This window comes from Brachyhypopomus gauderio, chromosome 11 (assembly GCF_052324685.1).
Source record: "Brachyhypopomus gauderio isolate BG-103 chromosome 11, BGAUD_0.2, whole genome shotgun sequence".
In the NCBI taxonomy this organism is placed as follows: domain Eukaryota; kingdom Metazoa; phylum Chordata; class Actinopteri; order Gymnotiformes; family Hypopomidae; genus Brachyhypopomus; species Brachyhypopomus gauderio.
In genome coordinates, this window is record NC_135221.1 from 14,670,824 (window position 1) to 14,696,423 (window position 25,600).

At 43.7% G+C, this 25,600-nt stretch overlaps 3 protein-coding genes across 5 annotated transcripts in view; 2 read left to right on the forward strand and 1 right to left on the reverse strand.

Annotated features, from left to right (window-relative positions):
• On the reverse strand, nt 1–23,601 carry ccdc135 (coiled-coil domain containing 135). 3 transcript variants are annotated; one of them, XM_077022230.1, is made up of 19 exons: nt 23,478–23,601; nt 23,109–23,222; nt 12,370–12,570; nt 10,738–10,912; nt 10,328–10,453; nt 10,034–10,228; nt 9,773–9,931; nt 9,026–9,244; nt 8,474–8,602; nt 6,589–6,661; nt 6,309–6,437; nt 5,883–6,011; nt 5,582–5,781; nt 3,395–3,610; nt 3,030–3,140; nt 2,305–2,415; nt 1,830–2,024; nt 1,476–1,615; nt 1–1,249 (listed from the first exon to the last, which is right to left on the reverse strand). In XM_077022230.1, the coding sequence occupies exons 3-19, from the start codon at nt 12,528–12,530 to the stop codon at nt 1,165–1,167; spliced, it is 2,553 nt and encodes an 850-aa protein (XP_076878345.1). In that variant the 5' UTR covers nt 12,531–12,570; nt 23,109–23,222; nt 23,478–23,601; the 3' UTR covers nt 1–1,164. The 3 variants fall into 3 exon arrangements, with proteins under 3 accessions (XP_076878345.1, XP_076878344.1, XP_076878346.1); XM_077022229.1 differs by lacking the exons at nt 23,109–23,222; nt 23,478–23,601 and adding an exon at nt 15,016–15,137; XM_077022231.1 differs by lacking the exons at nt 8,474–8,602; nt 9,026–9,244; nt 23,109–23,222; nt 23,478–23,601 and adding an exon at nt 15,016–15,137.
• lcat (lecithin-cholesterol acyltransferase) lies at nt 16,228–20,864 on the forward strand. The gene is made up of 6 exons (XM_077022234.1): nt 16,228–16,436; nt 16,627–16,783; nt 17,995–18,110; nt 18,390–18,485; nt 18,826–19,050; nt 19,634–20,864. Exons 1-6 carry the CDS (start codon nt 16,292–16,294, stop codon nt 20,230–20,232), a joined length of 1,338 nt encoding a protein of 445 aa, XP_076878349.1. The 5' UTR covers nt 16,228–16,291; the 3' UTR covers nt 20,233–20,864.
• The window catches only part of pla2g15 (phospholipase A2, group XV), a 5,824-nt gene continuing 2,157 nt past the window's right edge, over nt 21,934–25,600 (forward strand). The window contains exons 1-5 of the mRNA XM_077022235.1: nt 21,934–22,257; nt 23,536–23,692; nt 24,800–24,918; nt 25,174–25,272; nt 25,357–25,581. Coding sequence (XP_076878350.1) covers nt 22,137–22,257; nt 23,536–23,692; nt 24,800–24,918; nt 25,174–25,272; nt 25,357–25,581 — 721 coding nt within the window. The 5' untranslated portion in view covers nt 21,934–22,136. The remainder of the gene's footprint in view (nt 22,258–23,535; nt 23,693–24,799; nt 24,919–25,173; nt 25,273–25,356; nt 25,582–25,600) is intronic.

Sequence of the window (25,600 nt, forward strand, 5' to 3'; positions counted from 1 at the left end):
TTTAATAAGCCAACATGTTGCACTTGTTAGAAAAATGTTGGCGATTCTGATGCATCATTTTGTATTTCATTGAAGTAGTGTTGAATTGTTGCTATTGAGTCAAGTGTATAATCTAGTGAAAATGGCAATAAAGATTTTTTAATATAATTTAACAAACTCTATGGTGTCTCATGTGGTTTTGTGGCTTTGTGTTGCAAAATGTTAGTTTTCTTTAAGAAAAACAAATGCGAGATTACAAAACATGTTTTCACCATTTGCTCTCAGCTAGACCTACCAGATGGCTGTACCAATGACTGCTCCAGTATACACCAGTGTAACGAACGACTGCTCCAGTATACACCAGTGTAACCTACGACTGCTCCAGTATACACCAGTGTAACGAACGACTGCTCCAGTATACACCAGTGTAACCTACGACTGCTCCAGTATACACCAGTGTAACCTACGACTGCTCCAGTATACACCAGTGTAACCTACGACTGCTCCAGTATACACCAGTGTAACGAACGACTGCTCCAGTATACACCAGTGTAACCTACGACTGCTCCAGTATACACCAGTGTAACGAACGACTGCTCCAGTATACACCAGTGTAACCTACGACTGCTCCAGTATACACCAGTGTAACCTACGACTGCTCCAGTATACACCAGTGTAACCTACGACTGCTCCAGTATACCGACGACTGCTCCAGTATACACTAGTGTAACCAACAACTACTCCAGTATACACCAGTGTAACCAATGTCTGCTCCAGTATACCGACGACTGTTCCAGTATACACCAGTGTAACCAACGACTGCTCCAGTATACACCAGTGTAACTGTTTGGGAGTTGGTGTTTCATTAGATATGACAGGAGCCAATGCCTCCTTTATTTTCCACTGGGTCGGAGGGTTTGTCTGCAGTGCTTTTCATAACACAAAACTCCAGTCCTATATGATGTACTAGTGTACAGAGTGTTCTAAAAGGTTCTGTTCAGTTTTCTGTAAGCATAACACTTAAAAGCCACAGTGCTGCATTATGACTGCGTGATCTCTTTCACTATATAAATGACCTTTAATAAAACCAAGCACACCAACTTAAACAGGCATTCCATGCTAAGCAGGTTCTGGAGTTGAGCAGGTTCTGGAGCAGGCTCCCAGCGCGGGGGCGTCAGCTGCGTCTCAGGTCAGGTGAGGGGCCAGTCTGGGGTCCTGCGACAGCCTCTCGGCCAGTGCCAGGTACCTCTGTGGGGCTTGGCTCTTGTGCCTGCAACATGAACATGCTACTCAGGGCCCTGCGGTACCTCACAGGAAGGGGCTGCACCACCGTGGGCTACAGATACAAGCTTGTCATCTCAGACAAAGCTCTGTGGTTACTGCATGACAGCCTAATGGAAAACGATATGCATGTTGCGAACTGTATATCCTGAATCAGCACTAGGTGTGGCCTTGTGTTTGAAGGAAAGCAAACACACAGAGGCTGGAAAACCTACTGGCTCAGACGGAGCTTCAGGACGTGGATCTTGAACATGGCGTCAGAGCAGTAGGCCAGGTACGAGTCCTCGTCCTCCTTAGTCATGGTCGCCTGGTTCTTCTGGTACCACAGTTGTTTCTGCTCCAGCTCCTCCGTCTCCTGCACGGAGAGAGCAGGAGGACTTAGTTCTGAACATACTGGACAGCTCATGTGGACAGCAATACTTTATATTAGGGCTATTTAGCTGAGAGCCCAGTGTCTCCTGTTTTAGTATCTGACTAATTAGGATTCCTGTTTTGTTAAAGAGGATTGGTCCAACGGGCCTCCCGTTAGATGAGTGTAACTTTGCTGTTTATCTTTATTGCAGTGAGACCTTCTCAAAGTGTGACTGGATGAGGTTGGCCCTGTCTATGAGCCTCTGTTTGAGATCAGCCAGGCAGTCTGCTCGCATCTGCAGGGCCTCCTGTGGCCTCAGGCTCTCTGGCTTCCCCCGCCTGGCCAGGAACGGTGCCAAGACATCCAGCTCCTTCTTCTCCCTCAGCAGACGCGCCTCCTCTGCCATGCGCTCCTGCAGGAAGGAGAGAAACAGCAGGATAGGAGGAGACTGCATACACAACGATGGCACGACGATGTGTTCTTGTGTGCTGAGAGATTTGGAACACAATGAACACATGGACCAGTGTTTTAAACGTGCACAGTGTATGTGTAAGGACAGGAGTGTCACAAAAGAATTTCCATAAATTTGAATTATTTCAGAGTAAATGTTAATAGATGTCAGTAGATGTCTGATGAATAGATTTGCAGTGCTCTCTGATCAGGGCTAATAGGAGGTAGGAAGGGTGACTCACCAGCGCCTCCCGGTGGCGGCGTGCCTTCTCATTCCTGGCTGTGTTGTAGATGGAGATCTGAAGCACAAGCCTGCTCTCCTCCTTCTCCCTAGAAGCCAGGATGGCCCTCACCTCACACACACACACACAAGCCCATTAACTTCCAAGAGTTTTCCTGTGAAATCCCATCATCCTGTGATGTACTCTAAACAGGGAAGCTGCTGCCTGTGTGACCAGCACACTGAACATGCACCACTCCACTAACTGTGGAACTAACTGGAAATTGTATTTTGCGGGTTTCTGCAGCCTTTTGATTTCACTTCTGTTTAAGACAGACGTCTTAGTACAATACTTTACTACTTTATATAATCTTGATATTACAAGATAAATGGGTGCTTGCAGAACACAGTAAAAACTCTATACTGGCCCAAACTAAGACCAGAATGCAGTAACAACTTTATACTGGCCCAAACTAAAACCAGAACACAGTAAAAACTCTATACTGGCCCAAACTAAGACCAGAACACAGTAAAAACTCTATACTGGCCCAAACTAAGACCAGAACGCAGTAACAACTTTATACTGGCCCAAACTAAGACCAGAACACAGTAAAAACTCTATACTGGCCCAAACTAAGACCAGAACGCAGTAACAACTTTATACTGGCCCAAACTAAGACCACAATGCAGTAAAAACTATACACTGGGGACGAGGAGTGTGCTTTCAGAGGGACACTGACGCTGTACCTCCTCCTCCGCCTTTTTGATCCTGATGAGGACGTCCTTTTCCTCCTTCATCAGAGCCACGAGGGTCTCGTACAGGTGCAGGTTCTTGCAGGGTTTCTTAGATGGGTCCACCTGTAGGTGCAACAGCAGCAAGAGCTGGAAACGACACGAAACGGCGTAAAACCGTAACTACTCTTACGTAGCTGTCACCCTGACCCAGTTAGTCTGGGCCATTATTCTGTACATTCAAGCCAGGCATTTTGGAACTACAGGGTTATATATGTCCAGGACCAATGATAAACAGTAGAGCATATAATTGGTTGACCACCAGAGGGCAGTGCTGCACAAAGTTTATGGTGCACTTCACTTCACATTAAACACCAGACCTGAAAGGTGGAGACCATCTGTGGAGTGAAGGCAGGTGGGATTCGGGAGTAGCCTGCACTTTGGGGTTTGGTGAAGATCTTCCAGGCGGGGATGATTCTGTTCTCCTCCAGATGGTACGTCACCTGGATCTGATCTTGTGACAGCAAGAACTCTCGCTCGGCTATGTCCTGACCGGCCGGTTTTGACCTGTTCCTGTGGAACCTCTCCTCTACCTTCTGCAGACAGCAAGCGCGCACACACACCCACCAGTGACCCAGGCAGAAGCATTTGATTTTCTCAAAGAAAACTAACATGCTATGAAAAAATGCATGTATACATCAGTGAAACATGCTTCGTTTCAGCATAATTGAGCAGCAGTCAGTTCTAACGAATGCTCTATGTAGACATCACCCAGGTTTGGGTCTTTGCTCTGTTAACAAAAATAATGACCAACTGTAACTACTAAGAAAAGTGTGAGAAAGCACTACTCTCCAGAGGACACAGACATGGCTCTCTAATCTTTTATCCTCACTCCCTCCTGTTAAGGCCTCAACCTGCGACAGCCCGCTACACACATTTACTGAAGGAAACCGAAGACTGAAAGAATGTATTAACCTCATAGCAACTTGAACAAGCAAACAGAGGCAACTCGCAACACTCCTAAAGCACCATAGGAAAATTCCACCGCATTAATGTGGTTAGAGAACGACTCCAGCAAACCAGAACAAAGGTGGAGACCAACTCACTGTCCACTTATAATTTTTTTAAAGATCTGTAAATAAACTCAGGTCAGTAGTGTGAGGGCAGCATACTTTTCAAGCCTGATTGATAGTCGCCAAAACAATCATAAATTTAGTTTAACTACAACTGACAGGTTGTGGGGTTTTTTTGTACTTCATACCGATCCCCTCATTAGAACCTAGCGACAAGTGTGATGAAATTGCTGAATTGTTTGGTGGTATAATCTCCTCCACTAGGAATAGGATTATACGAGGTCAACAGCCTCAATGTGTAGCTAGGTCATAGGGCACCAGAATGCATGTTATCCGACTTCTTTGAAATGTACCTTGAAACACTTAGAAAAAAGTGGTTGCATTATTAAACACTATTGGCTGTCCAACAGAATTCTTTAAACAGAAGTTTAGTGCACTGTCAGCGTCATTACTACAAATTACTAAATCAATAATGGCAGTTATTAGGTCTCTTCTAAATTCCATTTCACCCTTCAACTTCAAGAATATTTCAAGAGCAATGAACTAAATGTGACCTTTAATCCCAGTTTTGGAACTCATGAAAGCACAGAAACTTCTCTAAACAAAAGTCCTGAATGATCTTCCTGGTGGTCTTCCTCAATGTCAGTTAAGACTGTCCTGTCCTGTTAACAACATCCTCTTCTGTTAAGACTGTCCTGCCTTGATAAGACCATCCTGTTCTGTTAAGACTGTCATATCCTGTTAAGACCATCCTATTCTTTTAAGACTATACTGTTCTGTTAAGACTGACCTGTCCTGTTAAGACCATCCTATTCTTTTAAGTCTGTTCTGTTAAGACTGTCCTGTCCTGTTAAGACCATCATATTCTGTTAAAACTGTTCTGTTCTGTTAAGACCATCCTATTCTTTTAAGTCTGTTCTGTTAAGACTGTCCTGTCCTGTTAAGACCATCATATTCTGTTAAAACTGTTCTGTTCTGTTAAGACCATCCTATTCTTTTAAGTCTGTTCTGTTAAGACTGTCCTGTTCTGTTAAGACCATCCTGTTCTGTTAAGACTGTCATGATCTGTATGCACTTTGATCCCACTCAGAGCTCCTTTACTTTGTTTTTATTTAAATATTTTAAAATATATTCATTATTTTAAAATCGGTTTTAGTTTTTATTGTATTTTTTAAATTAACCTTATTCCCAAATTAATGATACATAACATTCTTATTCTATTGTTCTTTCTTTTTTAGTTTTCTGGGGTGATAATCTCAGGATGAAAGAAACTTTAATATCCTTCTGTATACGTTCTATGTTCTGTAAAGAACTTTGTAAACTGTGCAGATGATGATGATGATAATGATGATGATGATGATTATTATTATTATTATTATTATTAGTTGTAGTAGTATTAGTATTAGTATTATTATTATATGTATGGTTATTGTTAACAGTGGTCAGTGCTTCAGCAGTTTAAAATGTTTGTGTGTGTTGCTGTGTTGGGATTACCTGGATTTGCCGCTGATCAGTGGGTTCTCCCGGCTGGCTGAAAACAGTGTGGCGGTAATAGAGGAAATCGGGTCGGTCTTCGAAGGTCTCTGTCGTCTCATAGGGTGTCTCGACCCGACGGGCCAGCCCATCGTCCCGTGCATGGCTGTAGAAGTCCATCTGAAGCTCCGTCTCAGACAGCAGAGTGACATACCGGTGGACTGCAGAACCACACATCTCACCATTCTTGTAAATGCAAACAAATTCAACAACAACAACAATAACAATAATCATGTATGAGTGGATGTCATGACTTTATCACTTTTTAGAGCGTCGCTCCTCCCTGGGCCGAACTGCTCCACGGTGGTGTGGGCCGCCTTCTTCAGTTCCCTCTGTTCAAGGTGGTCGTGACGGTGCTTGTACCACTCAGTCACTGTGTTGGCCTTGGTACCTTCCCAAGCAGAGGAGGAAGAGGAAAAGACACTGAGGAAGACCACCAGGAATGACTTTTCCCCTCATCGGCTCTAGAGGAGTAAGCCAGTCACAGACTAAAGATGGGCATGAGATCTATAGGAGCGAGCCAATCGCAGACTTAAGATGGGCATCAGATTTAGAGGAGCAAGCCAATCACAGACTAAAGATGGGCATCAGATCTAGAGGAGCGAGCCAATCACAGACTAAAGATGGGCATCAGATCTAGAAGAGCAAAACAAAGCTGCAAAAGAAAAGGCCACTCTGACAAACTCACAGTCCAGGTCATCATATGTCGTGAGTCTTCTGACCAGTCCGTCCCTTAAAAGATAAGGAGCAAAGAGCTCCAGAGTGGCCTTCCTGTATCGCACCAGCTTTGTGCCACCAGGAAAACGACTTTCCATATCTGCACATCACAAAAAATCAACACTACCACTTACAAAAGGTCGTAATGGTCACAAAGGCCACCAGGTCAGTGGCAGTGACCAAGAACGTGACTAGGTATGCAGGAGTTATGAAAGTACATACACAGGTCAAAGGTCATATGGGAGGAGTACCTTCTTGTGAGATGTGGAGCTTCATTACCCAAGATGGAGGCATCTCAAACACTTTTGGTTCTTCTATTTCTTCCTGTAAAAAGCACTAAATAGTTTGAATATTTTACACTGCATACTGACAGGAACACATATTACACAGATACTATAGGAATGTATAGTCGAACATGCAAACTGAAAAGTGGTTTAAGATATAAAAATGCAAATGAATACAAGCAAAACACAGAAATGAAAAGTATAATTCTAGGGATTGTCACAAAAACAAAACAGGAACTTGTTAGATAGGTGAGTGTTTCCACTTGCTCCAAATGTAGCATTAAAAGCAAGTGAGAGACAATATTGTGAGACAATATTTAGTAGTGAATAAAAGACGTTTGTGGATAAACCCGTAGAGCAGGGTTATGAACCTCGCCTCTGCTAGAAGACCACATTATACTCATTAAACTCCCACACTCTCATTATACATCGGACTCCCGGTGAGGGAGAGCTGCTCAGTCTGCCGTACATTGTCATGGATATTTGAACCTTAATGGTGAGCAAGAACAGTCTACAGCAGTCGGGTATGGTATCAAAGTAATAAACAAAGTTTATTAAAGACAAGAGGTAGAAAAATAGAAAGCGCGAAATAGAGCGTCTGCAAGAGAGAGCTGCCCCCCCCCCCCACAGACCATAGTTTTATACTATTCTGCTACATGATTACATCATACTTCCGTGACATGAGTTAAGCATGTGGCTCACATGAGGTGAGGTGATGGGGTGAGATATCACATGAGGTGAGGTGAGGTATCACATGAGGTGAGGTGATGGGGTGAGATATCACATGAGGTGAGGTGATGGGGTGAGGTATCACATGAGGTGAGGTGATGGAGTGAGGTATCACATGAGGTGAGGTGATGGAGTGAGGTATTACATGAGGTGAGGTGAGGGGTGAGGTATCACATGAGGTGAGGGGTGAGGTATCACATGAGGTGAGGTGATAGGGTGAGGTATCACATGAGGTGAGGTGAGGGGGTGAGGTATCACATGAGGTGAGGTGATGGGGTGAGGTATCACATGAGGTGAGGTGATGGGGTGAGATATCACATGAGGTGAGGTGATGGGGTGAGGTATCACATGAGGTGAGGTGAGGGGGTGAGGTATCACATGAGGTGAGGTGATGGGGTGAGGTATCACATGAGGTGAGGTGATAGGGTGAGATATCACATGAGGTGAGGTGATGGGGTGAGGTATCACATGAGGTGAGGTGATGGAGTGAGGTATTACATGAGGTGAGGTGATGGGGTGAGGTATCACATGAGGTGAGGTGATGGGGTGAGGTATTACATGAGGTGAGGTGATGGGGTGAGATATCACATGAGGTGAGGTGATGGGGTGAGGTATCACATGAGGTGAGGTGATGGAGTGAGGTATCACATGAGGTGAGGTGATGGGGTGAGGTATCACATGAAGTGAGGGGTGAGGTATCACATGAGGTGAGGTGATGAGGTGAGGTATCACATGAGGTGAGGTGATGGGGTGAGGTATCACATGAGGTGAGGTATCACCCCATCACCCCTCCCCTGCCAGGGTCCTCGGGCCAAGGCCTCCTAGTTCCTCCGGTTCGCCAGACGCCAGATATACTACTCTTCTGACGCCAGTCGCCCTTATCTACAGGCCCGAGACCTTCAGGACTGTCTGACTTTAACTCACGAGGAGTACTACTAGAAAGAGTAGAGAGAGAGAGAGAGAGAGAGAGAGAGAGACTACAGGCCTGCTGAGAATACACTGATCAACGTGTCCTAGGCCTGACCTATGTTTAATATACCTTAATAAAGTGATTTCCTTGCCACTTATTACTAATAGTTGTCAAGACATATGAATATTGATGAATATGATTACAGAAACATACATCGTCATCATCCTCCTCCTCTGTCTCCTGCTGCCTCTTCATCTCAGTAAGGAGAAGTAGCGACTGGCCAGTGGAGCTACACAGTAAATATTCCCACTTTACAAGATCACCCAGGTCATAGGTCATCTCCTGAGAAACACACAAACAGTGTTTCCAGCATTTAATCAACAATGGAAAATAATGTTACAGGAATCCAACCTACTAACTCATATTAACTATCAACACTGCTGAAATCAGCCTACTAACCCCTTATAGTAACTATCAATACTGCTGAAATCAGCCTACTAACTACTTATATTAACTATAAGCACTGCAGGAATCAGCCTACTAACTCAAATTAACTATCAACACTTCTGGAATCAGCCTACTAACTCCTTATATTAACTATTAATAAACATTAATAAACCCCACTAAGGCTCTCCCAGACACCTGTAACAGATCTACTGGTCCCAGTCAAACACCCCCCCCCCCCACCCCAGTTCAGATGGTCTAGAACCTTCCCTGACACACACACACACACACACACACACACACACACATACACACACTAACCGCACAGCCGAAACGACAGTCCTGCATGTTGACCCAGTAGTTGTGATGGTTCCAGATGCTCTCGATGCCAAGAAACTGCTCGCTGATTACTGCGAAGCTCTGGCCTGTCAGTGGTTCAATGAAAAAGTTCTCTGGTACCTCCCTCCTACCAGGCAGGACCAGCACCCAGCAGTGGACCCTCAAGCCATAGAGAGGATCTGGAGCAGGACGCTCTGTGTCCTACAGAAGAGCAACCACACACAGTCCGACAGAAGGCTCAACTCTTCAGGAGAACTGCTTCTACCAGTGTTCAGTTCCATCGCTGTCCCTCAAGGTGCCTTCACAGAGAAACCACCCGGGCACTTGCAGATGTAAACGGGCAGACTTGGGCAGACTCTGCCATGGTACCATACCCCCCAGGTGTTCCCACCAATGTGTTCCAACTGCTAGCTTGGACCAAAGACCTGTGGAGGACTGGCTCATCTGAACCTGTGACGGGCTGTAGTAGCACAATTCACTATTGTCACTTGTGTAGTATTCACTATTTTTAAACGCCCGTGTTCAGGTTACACAATAATGTTAACAGTGCCTTAGCGCATGTAAAACCTGTGAGAATCGAGACAATGTGTGTGAGGAATGTGAGATCCTGTCTTAACCATAACCATCCACCTCATAATACACACACACACACACACACACACACACACACACACACACACACACACACACACACACACACACACACACACGGGGTCGGCTGTGCCTCACCTGCTGGAGCAGTAGCGCCCCCTGCTGTTTGCTGAGCTGCGCTGCACGACTCTCCGCCTGCCTGAGTTCCTCCTGCTGCAGCTTGAAGGCACTACGCAGGTCACGCGGGGCCTTGACCGAGTACTTCCTCACCTCCCACTTCTGCTCTGCTGTCTCCTCCTGAGCCAACACACACACACACACACACACACACACACTCACAGATGGATATAATCTGAAACATGTTCCCTTGTTCGATGTGCACAGGTGATGTTCCCCCACCTTGACCATGGGCTTGAGTAAGGGACACTCCTGGTGGCTCTGGTTGAGAAGACAGATGTCCTTCACGGCATAGCCGCTGACACAGTACGCGTCGTAGCCCGCGCCCAGCAACAGACTGCACAGGAGGGTGGAGAAGTCAAAGCTGGTGCCTCTCTGGGTCTTCAGGACCCACGTTGGGGAGTGCAGCTGTTTCGGCTAGACCAAACACACAGACGCGTTAAGGACACGTCACTTCTGCAGAGAATTAAACCGCGAGTTTGCCAATGCAGCCAGAGGTCAGAGAACAGCTCCCACCAGGTCAGTGGGAGGGTCCAGCAGCTCCAGGGACAGGAGGTCAGAGACGATGCTCGCGCAGCCCTGCCAGTGGTAGAGCTCGGGGTGCGGCAGCAACGTCGGACGCAGTGTGGTGCTCACAAACTTCTGTTATGATATGCAGAAGAGAGAGAAGAAAGATGTTCTCAGGAAATGTCAAGTCACACTGCCTCATCAGAACGAGGCTGAACACAAAAAGGATATTGTTCTGTAAATGGATTTTGGCAGAAATGCTTATAACAGGATACGAGGCCGATTCTGTTGTTAACGGAAAGAGCTTTGTTCAGTCCTTCAAACGCTTCACACTGGTGGACCCTTCTACAGCCCTTAAACACATTCGTGGGGTGTGGTCGAGGCAGTCCGACAATGTGGGAGGGGTTTGTGGGACGCACCTGCACGCCACACTCGTTCTCGGGACAGAGGAACAGGGGCTTGCGGTCGGGGTACAGGTGGCTGTACTGACGGCGGAAGTTCTCGGCCATGGCCAGCAGCAGCTTCTCCTGAGCAGAGTTCTCCCTGTATGAGGCAGGCCATTTCTGCCGGTCCAGTCCAGGGTTACACTCCAGCCTGCGGGGAAGGACGGGTTCAGTGCGGCAGCACCAGCGGCTTTAGCACAGCTCCTCCACTCTGTCCAACGCTCAGCCACTGAGGTTTGCACCAGCAGCTCTTGTGCACTTAATAAACAAACTAACCTAGCAGAAGATATTGGTTGTGGTTTTGATTAGTTTATATACAGTTGATATGACTCCAAATTCATTTGAATCATTTGTGCTTCGGAACATGTTTAGACTGGTAATGCAAAACCAGTTCCTAATATTCTGTCCTTCTTTCCTGCAGCTCTTAGCTGAAACATGAATGCATCTTTTTTATGTCTTTAAAGCCTCAATTTTATGACAGGTTGTACGTTTTTCAGAGTGTATTCTTGTGTCACAAGATTATACATATACACACAAAACATTTTAAGAAACTAGAACTTCTGTGCAGCAATACAGCTCAGGAGTATACAACACTGCCCTAAATGGACACTGGAGTCTTTATGAGACCTAAAGGAAAGCTGGAGTCTTTATGAGGCCTAAACAAACTCTGGAGTCTTTAAGTGACCTTAACAAACGCTGGAGTCTTTACAAGACCTAAACAAACGCTGGAGTCTTTACGAGACCTAAACAAACGCTGGAATCTTTACGAGACCTAAATGAAAGCTGGAGTCTTTATGAGGCCAAAACAAACGCTGGAGTGTTTAAGAGACCTAAACTAAGCTCTCAAGTCATTATATTTTTGCTTGCACTGAGAAACTATTCATAAAATAAGCCAATACTAATAGCACATATACATTTCACCTCTAAACCAATGATTTCACTGTCAGAAAGTTCCTTCATGCCTCTGAGAAGTCGAGTTTGGTGCCTGACCAAAACACCAGCAAAGAAAACACTCACAAAATAAACCTAAACTACCTACACTGCCATTCAAAAGTAAAGTCAATGTTTTAAATAAAGTTAAAAACTGACTCTAAAATGATAGATAAATAAATAAATAAACCTGGTTCACTCCGTAGCTCCCTAACCAGCTCCCTAACTACACTTCATTCAGGGAGGTTTCAGGAACACCAGGGCTGTCACTAGCACTTGTATTTGTGAGTCTGTAAGGTCTTTGCTCGATGCCCATGTTGTGATTATGTGGTTAAAATGCGAACATCCAGGGTTTTGCTAGCATCACCACATGCTGAAGAGTAACAACGTGTCAAAGCCACTGTTTACTGGTTGGTCACATGTGCTGACCTACAGGAACCATGCAGTCGTGCAGTCTATATGCCTCTGTTATGGAAGACTTTTCAGAGTTCATTGTCCCTAACCATGCAGTGTGTATGTTGCCTTATATCTTTCTGTTTGAGGTTAATGATTGTGAAATGTAAACTGTTGCGGTGTTTGTGTGTTTTGAGCGTGGTCTGGTGTAACTGTGATAAGGGCAGACTTTAATAAGAGCTTGTGTAGAGTTTACCGTATGCCCATGAACATTAGTAACCTTACAGGGTTGGATCGGGGGGGGCCACATGCACTCTGGCCAGCATCTCCTCCAGCTCCTGCAAATCTCGCAGACCTTCGTCCTCTCCTTCCTCCTCTTCCTCCTCATCCTCTTCATCCTGATTTGCCACTTCCATCTCAGGCTCAACCTCAGCTAGCACCTCCATCTAAAGACCAGGTGCTTTCTTGGCTAGTGTGGGGTTATGACTGCAGGGGACCCACACAGATCCACACAAATGTTTTACACACTGCCTTCACTCATGAAGGGGTCGAATACGTGATGAACAAGAAAAACAGGAAACTAAAATGCGGAAGATCTATACAAAAACCTTGTTCCTGTAGCTAGAACCCAATAATCTTGTATTGGTGTAGAACACATACCTCATATACACCTCAACAAATATAATTATGGTGAAGGCACATGCGACGTTTCAAACTTTTAACCGTATTTCTTGATCAAAAGGCTAAAGGCTGCTTTGTTCTACTGAGCCTTTTTTGTGTAGTTGTAGTTTCATCTGTAGCCTGTGTGCTGTCACACAATGTCCTTCTTCATCCCTTCATCAATAGTAGTTTTGGATCTTAACATATGTGTATCTTATAGAGAGACCACTGAGTGTAGGTACAAGGTGTTTCTCAAAGGTGGCTGGTATTAACAAAAAAATAAGTCAAATATTTACATTTACCACGCTAAATATGCCATTTGGAAAAATGTGTATGAAGTTGTGTAGTGTTTATGTTTTATATAGTGAGTATTGTGTATGATTGTGTGTGTGTAAAGTTGTGTTGTGTGTATGATGTGTATGAAGGTGTGTACTGTAGTGTGTGTGGTATGTGTGTGTGACAGAGTGAATGTGTGAGTGATAGAGTGTATATGGCTTGAATGATGGTGAGTGAGTGTATGGGTATACAACGGTAAGTACAGTGTTTATGAAGATGCTTATAATGTGTATATGTTGTGTGCATAGTGTCTGTCTGTATTTCTGTGTCTGTGTAGTTGAAGAACACCTCTTTGGGTATGTGTCTGTGCGTGTGTGTGTGGTATATGAGAGTGTGTGTGAATGTAGGTGTGTATATGGCATGAAAGAAGGTGAGTGCGAGTGTCTGTACAACTATGTGCAGTGTGTATGAAAGTGTGTACAGTGAGTGTATTGTGTGCATAGTGTGTTGGTGTTTGTGTGTTTGTGTACTTGAACAACACCTTAGGCATGCGTCTGGCATACATGTGTGAACGAAGGTGTATATATGGCATGAAAGAAAATGTGTCGAGTGTGTGTGTGTTTGTGTGTGTGTTTAGGTGAACAACACCTCCTTAAGTATGTGTCTGTTTGGGTGTGTCTGAGTGATGTGTCAGAGACAGAGACATATGTGTGCGTGTGTGGGGGGAGCTGCAGATTGTGAGAGGGTTAGAGTGTAATGTGTGTAGAATCTAGTGTGTATTAAGTTGTTTATGGTGCGTGGGAATATATGCGGTGTGTATCAAGGTGTGCAATGTGTATTGTGTGTATGAAAACACCTCCTTAGATATGTGAGGGTCTGTGTACAGTGGGTATGAGAGCGATGTATGTATGTATGTGTCTGTGTGGTGTGTGTGTCTGTGTGGAATGGGTATGAGACAGATGTATGTGTCTGCGTGTGTGGGGGGGGGGAGCTACTGGTTGTGAGAGGATTAGAGTGCAATGTGTGTAGAGTCTAGTGTGTGTTATGGTGCATGGGACTGCATGTGGTGTGTATGAAGGTGTACATTGTGTATGGCATATATGATGCATGTGTTGTGTGTATGAAGGTGTACAGGGTGTATTGTGTGTATGACAACACCTCCTTAGGTATGTATGTGTTGCATGTGAGAGATGTATGTATGCATGGAGTGTGTATAAGAGAGGTGTGTGTTTGTGTGTGTGTTTGTGTGTAGTGAGTATGAGAGAGATGTATGTATGTGTGTGTGTGTGTGTGTGTGTGTGTGTGTGTGTGTGTGTGTGTGTGTGTGTGTGTGTGTGTGTGTGTGTGTGTGTGTGTGGAGAACAAATTTCGATTGCTTTGAAAAAATAATCAAAATATGGCACATTTACATTTATATTAGAAAGGACAAGTTTCTCTATCATTTAAAATTTAAATGGAGCTTCTAGGTGAAGTAAGGATTTTATAGCAGTTTATCCAGGCATTTAAAAAATCATTTTTCATGCCAGCAAACACTCTTAACTGACACTGAAATTCTGAACATTCTGCCATTCATTTCAATAGTGATTCCTATCAAATTTTTTAACTTAATGTATTAAAAACTACAAATCCTATCGACTCCAAAAAATACATAGCACAATGTATGAAAAATTGGTGATCTATGGCCAAAAACGGACCAAAAAAACCAAAGTACTTTAAACAAGAACATGTGCACACATTTGGCCACAAATACATACTTTACATGAAAGTATGTTTCTCCACCGATACTACTACGCCTAGTGTAATTAATTACATCCAGTAACAAACACATTTCATGTCCCAGACAATTTAAACCTGGCTAGGTTAACAGCTTATTAAGTGTGGCTAACATGGTTCACAAATCGAAAGAATACATGCTAGATAAGCAATAATTTAAAAGAACATTAATACCGTTACAAATGTTAGCACTGAATCTCTATTTTAATGAAAGTAGCGTACCTTGTGTCAGCAACACAAAAAGTTGTTTACTACGTTTCTTTTGGTTTCCATAGAAACAAAGAAGCGGAACTCCTAACCAATCGCTGCAGCTTCCCGGTCCGTCCGAGTCCTCCTACAATGTGTAAAGTACGAAGTGCTGTGCCGCTTCTTTGATATACATACACTGGAACCAAAAATAGTCCTAATAATTCTAATATTATATAAACCAGGTCTGGATAATATAGTCATATACATGCCCAATTTGTACGTTGTTGTTGCATGAAGGATCTCGAGGAAACAAAGTTGAATGCTGTACCTACATTGTGTCGCCTACATTTTGCTAGTTCAGGTTTTTACATTTCTGGATCTCAGGGCCACTCCTGTTCTGCCCGTTGCAGTGATCCGGGTTCCTTTTCCAGACAACACTGACATAATTAATAAAAGTTGGAAAGCATTTGATTAGTTCACCATAAAACGAATTAGACTAACTCTAAATAAAGAAAAAATCTAATTACCACGTGATTTTATTTCAAATAATTTTGCCCTTGGTAATAATGTAAAACAGCTAATAAAACAAAAAAAAAACTTTTCCTAAAAGGAAAAGTGATATTTTTTTCATATTCCGCAGGATGCGGGAGAACGTTAAATCCCCACCACTCTGGTAAATAATTGACTGCGCATCACTGTGGATCAATATAGCCAGTTTGTCCTTTTGTAACTTCGTTCGCTGTGTGCGCGTGTGTCATCTGTACAAATAAGGAAGATAACACACACACATATATATATATATATATATATATATATATATATATATATATATATATATATATATATATATAATGTAAGAGGCATTATAAGGCATTATTAATTTTAAATGCTTGTTTCTTTCTTCTTCTATGTCCCTGTTGTACCAGTTGAGTCTTCTTAAATGTTCAATTGTACCCAAAGAGACAATAGGCATTTATTAGTGTTTTATTATATTGTACTGGACCCCGTTTCCCAAAATGATCGTAATCATCTTAAACGAGAGTGACTGTTCAGTGTAACACTCCTGCTACTGTAGCCTATAGCTTTGTTTTATGCTTTTGTGAATGCCAGTCCTTGACAAGATGTTATGGGTCAGAAGCTGCCGGCTGTTACAGTAATGAATATGTTTGCTCTGATTACCTCAGTCGTTTTGAGTCATACCACCCCCTGACGCTCGCGCCCTCTTCTTCCATTATTATTCGGCAGCTTGCACTGTCTCGCGAGAGAGCCGAACCCTTTAAACGGAGAGCGAAACGGAGAAGAGATAACGATGCAGCATTCACGCGCTCTATTGTCCGTTGTGATCGTTTTTATTGCGCTTCAGCACTCTGCGGGATTCTGGCTTCTCAACGTTATCTTCCCACCACCAGCTAAACCAGATGTATCGAGTAACAGCACGCCGCCTCTCATTATCGGTAAGAAAGTTTGTTCGTTCTCTTTTCTCTTAACAAATGCATATTGTTAACATTGTCCCGCTTATTGTATTGGTTAACGTTACCATCCGTAATTACTTTTTCTCTACAAAGAAGCATATTGTCCGCCTTATTTTTGTTGCACTCGTGAACTCCTTGACCTTTGTCAAATGTGCGAATCTGTGTGCGATAGTGCCTGGGAATTTGGGAAACCGCCTCGAGGCCAAGATAGACAAGCCCGTGCTGGTTCACTGGCTGTGCTACAAGAAGTCGGAGGGCTGGTTTCCACTGTGGATCGACCTCAACATGTTCATGCCCATTGGTATTGACTGCTGGATTGACAACATGAGGTGAGGAGATGGATACGCTGACACTAGGCTCAACTCAAGTAGGCAGTGCGCACAAACGTCCTGGGACAGATATTTAATTTGCGTGTTTGTTTTTAATAGAAATCTTCTAAAACTTTTACATTGTTGGAGCAGAGATGTAAGCCTTCTGATAGAATGCAAATTAGTCAAACTGCTACTAAACTACAGGAATCCGTGGAGGAAAGGTACAGATCATCGCGCCCTGCAGTGTGGCAGCCAATCATAGCACCCCGCGCTGTGGCAGCCAGTCATAGCGCCCTACAGAGTAACAGCCAATCATAGCGCCCTGGGGAGTGGCAGCCAGTCATAGCGCACTGCAGAGTAACAGCAAATCATAGCGCCCTGCAGAGTGGCAGCCAATCATAGCGCCCTGCAGAGTGGCAGCCAATCATAGCGCCCTGCAGAGTAGCAGCCAATCATAGCGCCCTGCAGAGTAGCAGCCAATCATAGCACCCTGCAGAGTAGCAGCCAATCATAGCGCACTGCAGAGTGGCAGCCAATCATAGCGCCCTGCAAAGTAACAGCCAATCATAGCGGCCTTCAGAGTGGCAGCCAATCATAGCGCCCTGCAGAGTGGCAGCCAATCATAGCGCCCTGCAGAGTAGCAGCCAATCATAGCACCCTGCAGAGTAGCAGCCAATCATAGCACCCTGCAGAGTGGCAGCCAATCATAGCGCCCTGCAGAGTGGCAGCCAATCATAGCGCCCTGCAAAGTAACAGCCAATCATAGCGGCCTTCAGAGTGGCAGCCAATCATAGCGCCCTGCAGAGTGGCAGCCAATCATAGCGCCCTGCAGAGTGGCAGCCAATCATAGCGCCCTACAGAGTGGCAGCCAATCATAGCGCCCTGCAGAGTGGCAGCCTGTCATAGATTGTCATCAATTATAGCCAAAACATAACATTACTTTTAGGTCGTTCTAATGCATTTTTTGTGCGTGCTCATTATAAGCTATCTTCAAATGTCAGGTAGACTAAGTTGCACCAAAAAAATCTTCCAGCTGTTTTAATATAACCATAATACCCCGCTCCTGAATATTTGGCCTCTAGTCTATTGACCGGCACTCTCTAATTGAACTGAACTATTAAGCCTTGTCTCTTCTGAAATCAGTTCCTGAATATCTAAAATGAGGACAAAAAATAAACTCAAGTTGACAGCCTTTAATGCAAACCTCACCGTGTATCTTTGTGTTGTAGGATTGTGTATAATCGGACAACTCACAAGACTTCAAACTCTCCTGGGGTTGAAGTTCGAGTTCCTGGCTTTGGCCAGACGTACACTGTGGAGTTCCTGGATACAAATAAGCTGGCAGGTTGTGTTCAGTCCCTTCAATCGAGTCAATAAAATATAATTCACTATATGGAACAAAAAAAATTCAAAAGATCGGCTTCACGTTTGTGGAACCATACAGCTGTTTTGGTATTATGCTAGAACTGTAGATGCGGAACTCAATCGAGAATTCACAACACTGGCTGAATTTAAATCGGACTGAAGGAATCAAAGAGAAACACAATGGACCCCATTGCTGTTGTCTATCTTGTTCAGTTTGTTTCTTCCCTCTATATTTATTGCTCCCCAACTCTGGTTCTAGGTTATTTTTTCACTATGGTTGAACACTTGGTCAACATTGGATATGAGCGAAACAAAACTGTTCGGGCTGCGCCCTATGATTGGAGGATTGCACCGAGTAAGTTAAGCCTCTGCATATCTTCTTATCCCACTTTCATCCACACATGACCACACACACACACACGTCTCTTCCCTCCATACACAGATGCATAGCTCATCCTTTCTTTTTTCTCTCTCTCCCAGATGAATGACACATACCAAAATAGCCTTAATTTTAAATGATTATCTGCTGACTTCTGATTCCTAGTCATATTCAGACTCCTCTACTTGACACACAGCAGCAACATCTGCAACACACCATCGTATCATACTGACCCATGTGCACAGAGTAACCTTCTTGCCATCTATCTGATATGTGTCTACATGCTGTGTTCCCATTTGTATGTGGCATGACCCAGATGAGCAGGGCAAGTATTTCTCAGACCTGAAGAACCTGGTAGAAGAAATGCATGATGAGTACAATCAGCCTGTCTACCTGCTGGGCCACAGCATGGGAAGCAACTACATCCTCTATTTCCTGAACCAGCAAAGTCAAGCTTGGAAGGATCGCTATATTAGAAGTTTTATCTCCCTGGGAGCTCCGTGGGCTGGAGCAGTGAAGCCCCTAAGGGTTTTAGCATCAGGTACCAACAACACACAAGTACTGTTAGTTAGACCAGAGGTTGCCAATCCAGTCCTCAGGGACTGCCATTCAGTACATGTTTCTTGACCAGTCCTCCAACACACTGGATCCAGTTATGAGGGACTGGAGAACTCATAATACCTGGTCTAGGTAGGTTGGAAATTGGTATTCAACAGGCAGATGGACTTCATGGTGAGGGGACTCTTTTTGTGACTAGGTTGGAAATATTAGGTTTTTTTCTCACACTGACTCACAAATGGCATGAAACAGCTGTTTTCATAAGACCAGGGTAACAGGAGCAGAATATTGGCAACTGAGTTTAAACCACTGAACTCTTGGGTCATGGCAAAAATATTACTGGGCCCCCACAACAGACCTGAATGTTAACTTATCAGGTTCCAGTATACTAGGCTGCTTTTCAGATTCAGCCGATGTTGAGAAAAACATGGAGAGCATTGTTCTTGTTTTCCTTCAGTCAGAAAATTGATTCTGTTCAAAAGGTCCAAGCGAAGTGAAAGAAATGTCAATACTTTTATGCAGTGCATGAAACCGGTGTTGATTATGTTGACTTTCCCAACTTTCAGGGGACAATGATGGCATCCCACTGGTGTCCAGCATCAAGATCCGTGAAGAGCAGCGAATGACCACCACAAATCCGTGGATGATCCCATCCGAGGAGGCGTGGCCTAAAGACCACGTCTTCATCTCCTCCCCTTTCTTCAACTATACCAACCAGGACTACAAGCGCTTCTTTACTGATATCAACTTTGAGGATGGCTGGTACATGTGGGAAGACACCAGGAACCTTACAGCAGGCCTCCCCACTCCTGGGGTGGAGGTGTTCTGCTTCTACGGCGTAGGCCTGCCCACTCCCGTCACCTACGTCTACGACGAGGAGTTCCCGAACGCCGATCCCGTGGACTTCTTGTATGACGACGGAGACAACACAGTGGACAGTCGTAGCATGAGTATGTGCAAGCGATGGATAGGCCAGCAGGAACAGCCGGTGCACGTGACTGAGTTCATGTCCCTGCCTCACCTGGACATAGTCTTCAACCACGTCGTCCTCGTCACCATTCAGCAGATCCTGGAGGGGACCTTCATGCAGGAGGAGAGTGTTCGCAGGGTCGTGGTGAAACCTAATCCCAGCCCCTCTACTAAACCCCTCATGCCGAGCCCTTGAGTAGCACTGTGGAGACAAGTGATGCTGTGGCTTGATTTAACCACTGAAGACACGCAGAGGGGTGGAGGAGGTGGAGGAGGTGGTGGTGGTGCACTTGATACTGGTTTCCTCTCTAAAGTATCCAAACAGAACCTTTATTCGTTGAAGGATAATAGGCACTATTTAGCACAAAATATAGTGCCACTGTCATTTGTGTATGTGTATGTGTGTGTTCTCACCACCCTTAAGCACTCTTTTCCTGCCTTCAGAATGTCTTATTATGAGTTCCTCACTGTCGCCATCTGCTGAACAAAAACTCTGCTAGGCAACTTTAACTCTGTGAAGTTTGATATTCATTTACTTGATGACCTTTGTCATCAGTATTTCTGGTACAAATTTGAAACGGTAGATGTTCCCCTATTTTTGACATTATGTCTATGGTGCACAGTATCTTTGCTTTTTTACTTTAATTTAACTTTTAGTTTGACATTTGTTTTTGACTTCAGTTTAAATATTGCCTTTTAAATGTGAAGAATTGTACCATCTATTTATGAAACAAGATATATTAATTGATAATTAATAATTTTTTTTCTTTTTACTTTTTTTTCAAGAATTTTCATTTTCAAGAATTAAAAAAACATTTGCTTCATTTACATGAATTTATCTTTTCCATCTGGTTACATTTATATGTTCTTGTCACTATTGTGGATTAATGGTCTAGAAGTCACATAGTTGGAACCATCAAGGCCTGTCTGCACTGTTATCACGGCTCCTGTCACCTTTCCCCAGACCACGTGTCCTAAATCTCTCTCAGTCCTCGTGCAGTTTGCCTACCTTTGACCTGATCAGAGGGGTAAAAGTCTAGTTAAGACCAGCAGAACAGTCAGTTTTTTTGAAAAACACTCCACGTTAATACACGGATGAATATGCGAGAGCTGATGATTGAAGAATGGTTAAGAAACGAAAGTGACAGCAGACAGTGTTGGGGCAAAATTGTTTCCAAACGAAAACAAAATAGATTTTCAGGTCATAATTAGCATTAATAATGAAGTTTAATCTGAATCAGGACAGTCACTCTAGAAACCTGCTCATGTATCATCATGGGAGGACTCTCCCTGGTGGTGTGCTGAACTGCATTCCAGAAAATTAACAGTAATTCTGGATTTATCTTTTTCCCACTCTACACATTCTTAGGAATTGTACAGAACTGGTTAACACTAAACTCCTGTAAAGAGTGCAGTCTTCAGCTGTCCGAGTGCATTCAAGAGTCATCATTTGCATATATATATATTTATGATGGCATGATTACTGTAAATATAGTTGCTTACTTCACATACTATGTTTAAGATTACCTCCGTTAACCACATACATATACAAATATATGTAACATATTAGTCTACCAAGAAATACTACATACCAAATCGGCCTGTTTTTCAGACACACACTTTAGGGTTTTAGTATTAGCCTATTGTATTTATTTATTTAAAGGTTTCTGTAGTAATTGTCCTCATTACAATAATTGTATATCAGGTTATCACTATGAACTTTCTAGGCCTTTATAATATTAAATGCATTTTTGCAAGAATACAGCTGAACATTAAAGTTGTCATACAGAACCAGAACATCAGGGCTTTCGGAGATCACCTTAATCGAGCAACTTCGCAGGCTACCTCTCTGGTGACGTCATCGCCCCGCCCACCTAAATCGACAACATCGGTGGGCGTTTGGTGCGGACTTAACTCGGCGTTTAAAACTCAGGTCGGCCGCTGCATTGTTGATTTCGTAAATTGCACATTGACTGAGCGTGCTAGCTAGCAGCTCGATGTATGTTCGTGCTCTTAACATGGTGATATTTTGATATCAAACGAGTTAGGCACAAATGCAGAGGCATCATTACAGTTAGCTGATGTCTGATCTGTTGGAGGATGGTGTGCCAGTTGATCCTCAGCTCGGTCCAGCTGTGTTTGTTGTTGGCGTTCGCCGACTGCAGAAGTTTTAAATGTTTGGATGGAAAAGTCTGTTCGGACCGTCCGCCTGTGGTACTGAGTAAGCTGAAAAGATTTCTTTGTCCACGGCAGTTATGTTTGTTTGTTTGTTTGTTTGTTTTTCATTATGCATTTCTGGCGCATGTGACAGGCCGGTAAACAATTTCATTTGCATTGCATTTCGAATCTAACTACTGGGTTGGTTGTCAGACCAAAGAAATAGTTTAACGCGTATAGGGAAATGTATAAACGTATACATTTCCATTTATTAGACATCAATGAGCTATATTTATATATATATTTATTGCGTAAGTTAAGAAATCTTTGTCACAAGACATTCGATAGTCATGGTCGTAATGCAGGTCCACTGTAAACATGGCATTTGAAATGTAAACAAAAATGTATCATAAACTAGATGACTGACATACAGATTCGCTATAAAGTGAGCTAGTAAATGCTTTCCTCGTAGTTTATTTTTTGCCCTCATATGACAGCTGGTCATATGATCACGGAAGCAAACACCGTGTATGATCACTTGAAGCTCAAGCGCAGTTCCATAACGAACAGGTTATGTGGAGGTTGCAAAAGACGGACGTTGCGAACAAGTTTGGTTTTAGCACTCTCATTACTCAACGTTTCTAATGTTAGCCATTGTAACTAGCACAAAATCGGCCGACTGTAACGGTTTTTAAAGGAATCTACATGATCTGTGCTGTGGGATAACGTACGTTGTATACCGTACTGAATGTCCAGGAAACCGATTTTAAATTGAAGGCATCTTATATCGTTAAACCGCCGTAAGGCCAACACGCCGCTTCATCTGTGAAAACTGACAATAAGGCACAAATCGATAGTACCAATCAAACACCATAGTGTTATATCAATACAAGATAATGTAAATATCTTGAATACCTTATCTGGCGTTTGGCAAGCGCAAGACCAATGCGTAGAAGTAAGGAGCTTATCCTACATCTTTGTGGTTTCAGCACACACAGGCAAACATGAACTTTATTCACAATCCAGAGCCTTTGAAATAAATGGAAATATAATTGCGACCACAGTGAGACAATGCACAGTATGATCCTTTCGATCTTACTTGAGTGAATGATTGATCAGGTGAAGATGAGCCATAGCAGACATGAGCAATCTTGACAGTATTTTTATTTTAGATGTTTGCTTCATTACATTAGATCATGTTTCTTTCATGAGTGGGTACACAAAGGTTAGTGTGGCCATCTCACTCCCTCTTAGCTACTCTAAGGGTGTGAGATGGAATCTAACCTGCATCCATTCTTCCATCTGATTGGCTGTCACTCTGTCAATCACCGTTGTCCTGCAGTTCCAGGAGATCTTGGGAACCAGCTGGAGGCGAAGCTTGACAAGCCCAGTGTCGTGCACTATGTGTGCTACAAGAAGACGGATGAGTATTTCACCCTGTGGCTCAACCTGGAGCTGCTGGTTCCCGTGGCCATCGACTGCTGGATCGATAACATGAGGTAGGGGGCTGTGGGTGTGGGACTGCCTAGAAGCTAGTCATTGAAGCATTGGACTGGGTCGGCTGTCCGTCAAGACTTTCATGAGTTGAATAAAGTGGTCAGAGGAGTCATGAAGCTGGTCAGAGCTGCTCCACTCACTCTGTGGTTAATTTCAACCTGCTGAAGCATGTGACTCTTGCACAAGGTTGTCTAGAACAGCCGTGCAAGGCCTTTGGGTGTGAGCTCTTCGTCCTTGAGCTGGGTCCTGTTGTAAGTAGAGGGATGTGCAAGATATTTGCTCATCAATATCACAATACTGACCTTTGCAATACTGATTGCAGAAATCTGCAGAAGTGCAAATGACCTTTCTAACAAAACACTTATTATTTATTTTTATTATTTTTCATCTGAAGCCACATAACACCGTCAGCTTTGGTCAAAAAATGTGTGCTTTTCTTTAATTATGTGACATGAAGGATGCCCCAGCAGGTTTGTAATATATATATAGCACAGAATTAGCATTTAATTATTTGTTCATTTTTATAGCCCTAATCACAGGTTTACCTAGTGTGCATATAATTGACTTTCTTAGTCATGATATTTAATCACAATAGATTTATTAATTATTATGTTTGCTTGTTTATTTGGACACAAGATTTCTGTGTGAGAGAAGTCTTTTATTTACAACCATTTATTTCTTTGTAAGTGGTTGTATATGCCCATATCTCCTTGTTTTTCTTTTTTATTTATTTATTTAATTTTTACTTTTACTACATCGTCTTTTTCGATCACACATGCTGTCAGTGATCTTGGCCCTTAACTGGCATTGAATCAGATGATAGGGCAGTGGCTTTTGCAGGGTTTCAACACTGGCTTTGTGGTTGTGGTTCTTTGGAGGAAGTCAAACAAATGTAAAACAGCTAAGAAAAAAAAAGATGATAATAAAAGGTGTTAAAAAGGTGTGCTTGGCTATCTGCTGCATTGTGCCTCTATCCAGGTTTGATCTCTTGACCTTCCACCAGGAGAGACGTCTACGGAAAGCGTTTAGCTCAGTTGGACCTCTTCAGTGTTGTTTCCCTGATGCTCTGCTTCAACAGCTCACTGGTTGGATCTTTCCTTGTGTTTCAGGCTGATATACAATCGCACGACTCGAGGTACAGAGGCTCCCCCGGGCGTGGACATCAGAGTGCCTGGCTTTGGCCAGACCTTTGGCCTGGAGTATCTGGACCCAAGCAAACGCAGTGTGGGTGGGTGTGGTTTGTGGGTGGGTGGGTGGGTTTTGTAGTGTGGGGAAGAGCTCACTGTCCATGCAGCATGATATAGCCTGAATTTCTAATCTATAGCCAAACCGGTTAATCAGGTGTAAAGGCTATTTATTAAATGTTACTGTAAATGAGTTAATTAATGCATGTTTTTAAATCATTTATTAAATGTAAATCCTGCTGTCCTTTTCATGCCTGTGCATCGGGGTGCTTATCTGCTAGTTTTCTGTTCTGTTGCAGGCATGTACTTCTTTACCATCGTGCAGGCACTCGTGGAGTGGGGTTACACCCGGGATGAAGATGTCCGTGGAGCGCCCTATGACTGGAGGAAGGCGCCAAGTGAGAACTTTGTCCTTCCGTGAGCTGCGAGTGTGTAAACCAGGCCTCACATTTCATTGTAACACTGTAAATTCATTTTCACAGATGAGAACAAGGAATATTTCCTGCAGCTGCAGATGATGATTGAGGAAATGGCACACAAATATGGAGGTCCTGTGGTCCTCATCGCTCACAGTATGGGCAACATGTACACCCTGTACTTCCTCAACCAGCAGCCCCAGGCCTGGAAGGACCAGTACGTCAGGGCGTTTGTCTCGCTCGGCCCGCCCTGGGCCGGCGTGGCCAAGACTCTGAGGGTCATGGCCAGCGGTAAGGACCCATCTTTCTG

What these genes read in the sequence shown, in the direction of transcription:
- lcat (XM_077022234.1), top strand. Translation starts at nt 16,292, where the DNA reads ATGCAGCATTCACGCGCTCTATTGTCCGTTGTGATCGTTTTTATTGCG. An exon ending in TGCTGGATTGACAACATGAG is followed by an intron (nt 16,784 to 17,994) that starts GTGAGGAGATGG and finishes TTTGTGTTGTAG; the next exon opens with GATTGTGTATAATCGGACAA. An exon ending in TGATTGGAGGATTGCACCGA is followed by an intron (nt 18,486 to 18,825) that starts GTAAGTTAAGCC and finishes GGCATGACCCAG; the next exon opens with ATGAGCAGGGCAAGTATTTC.
- ccdc135 (XM_077022230.1), bottom strand. Translation starts at nt 12,530, where the DNA reads ATGGAGGTGCTAGCTGAGGTTGAGCCTGAGATGGAAGTGGCAAATCAG. An exon ending in GCCCCCCCCGATCCAACCCT is followed by an intron (nt 10,913 to 12,369) that starts GTAAGGTTACTA and finishes CCTTCCCCGCAG; the next exon opens with GCTGGAGTGTAACCCTGGAC. An exon ending in GCTCCACATCTCACAAGAAG is followed by an intron (nt 6,438 to 6,588) that starts GTACTCCTCCCA and finishes TGTGATGTGCAG; the next exon opens with ATATGGAAAGTCGTTTTCCT.